Genomic DNA, 329 nt, shown 5'->3' with positions numbered 1-329 from the left:
TGACCCCCCAGCACGTGTGGCTGGTGTCCTGGGTGGGGCTCTCTCCCAAGATGATTTTTTTCTGGGGTTGAAAACACAGGAATTAATCCCAGTAGGGTGCTGGGCTCCCTTTGGGCTGGGACCTTCTCCAGCCCCACAGTGCAGAGGTGACCCCAGCTCAGCCCCCAGCACCAGTAAAACCTGGGAGGTGCTGGGACCTTTCTGCCTCCACCAGGCTGGGTGCTTTGGGGAACAGCACAGACTACCGGTGGGCACCCGCCGAGGAGGACCTCACCAGGACCCCCCACCTGGTACGTGCCTCCCCCGGGCCTGATCCTGCCCCTTGCTGA

General features: G+C 62.6%; 1 protein-coding gene across 1 annotated transcript in view; it reads left to right on the top strand.

Annotated features, from left to right (window-relative positions):
* The window catches only part of ITGA11 (integrin, alpha 11), a gene marked incomplete at both ends in the record, with an annotated part of 22,143 nt that overhangs the window by 20,044 nt on the left and 1,770 nt on the right, over positions 1 to 329 (top strand). The window contains one exon of the mRNA XM_008941031.1: positions 204 to 290. Within this exon, the coding sequence (XP_008939279.1) occupies positions 204 to 290 (87 nt within the window). The remainder of the gene's footprint in view (positions 1 to 203; positions 291 to 329) is intronic.

This window comes from Merops nubicus, unplaced genomic scaffold (assembly GCF_000691845.1).
Source record: "Merops nubicus isolate BGI_N331 unplaced genomic scaffold, ASM69184v1 scaffold26995, whole genome shotgun sequence".
Classification (NCBI taxonomy): domain Eukaryota; kingdom Metazoa; phylum Chordata; class Aves; order Coraciiformes; family Meropidae; genus Merops; species Merops nubicus.
This window is presented reverse-complemented; position numbering and strand designations above follow the sequence as displayed.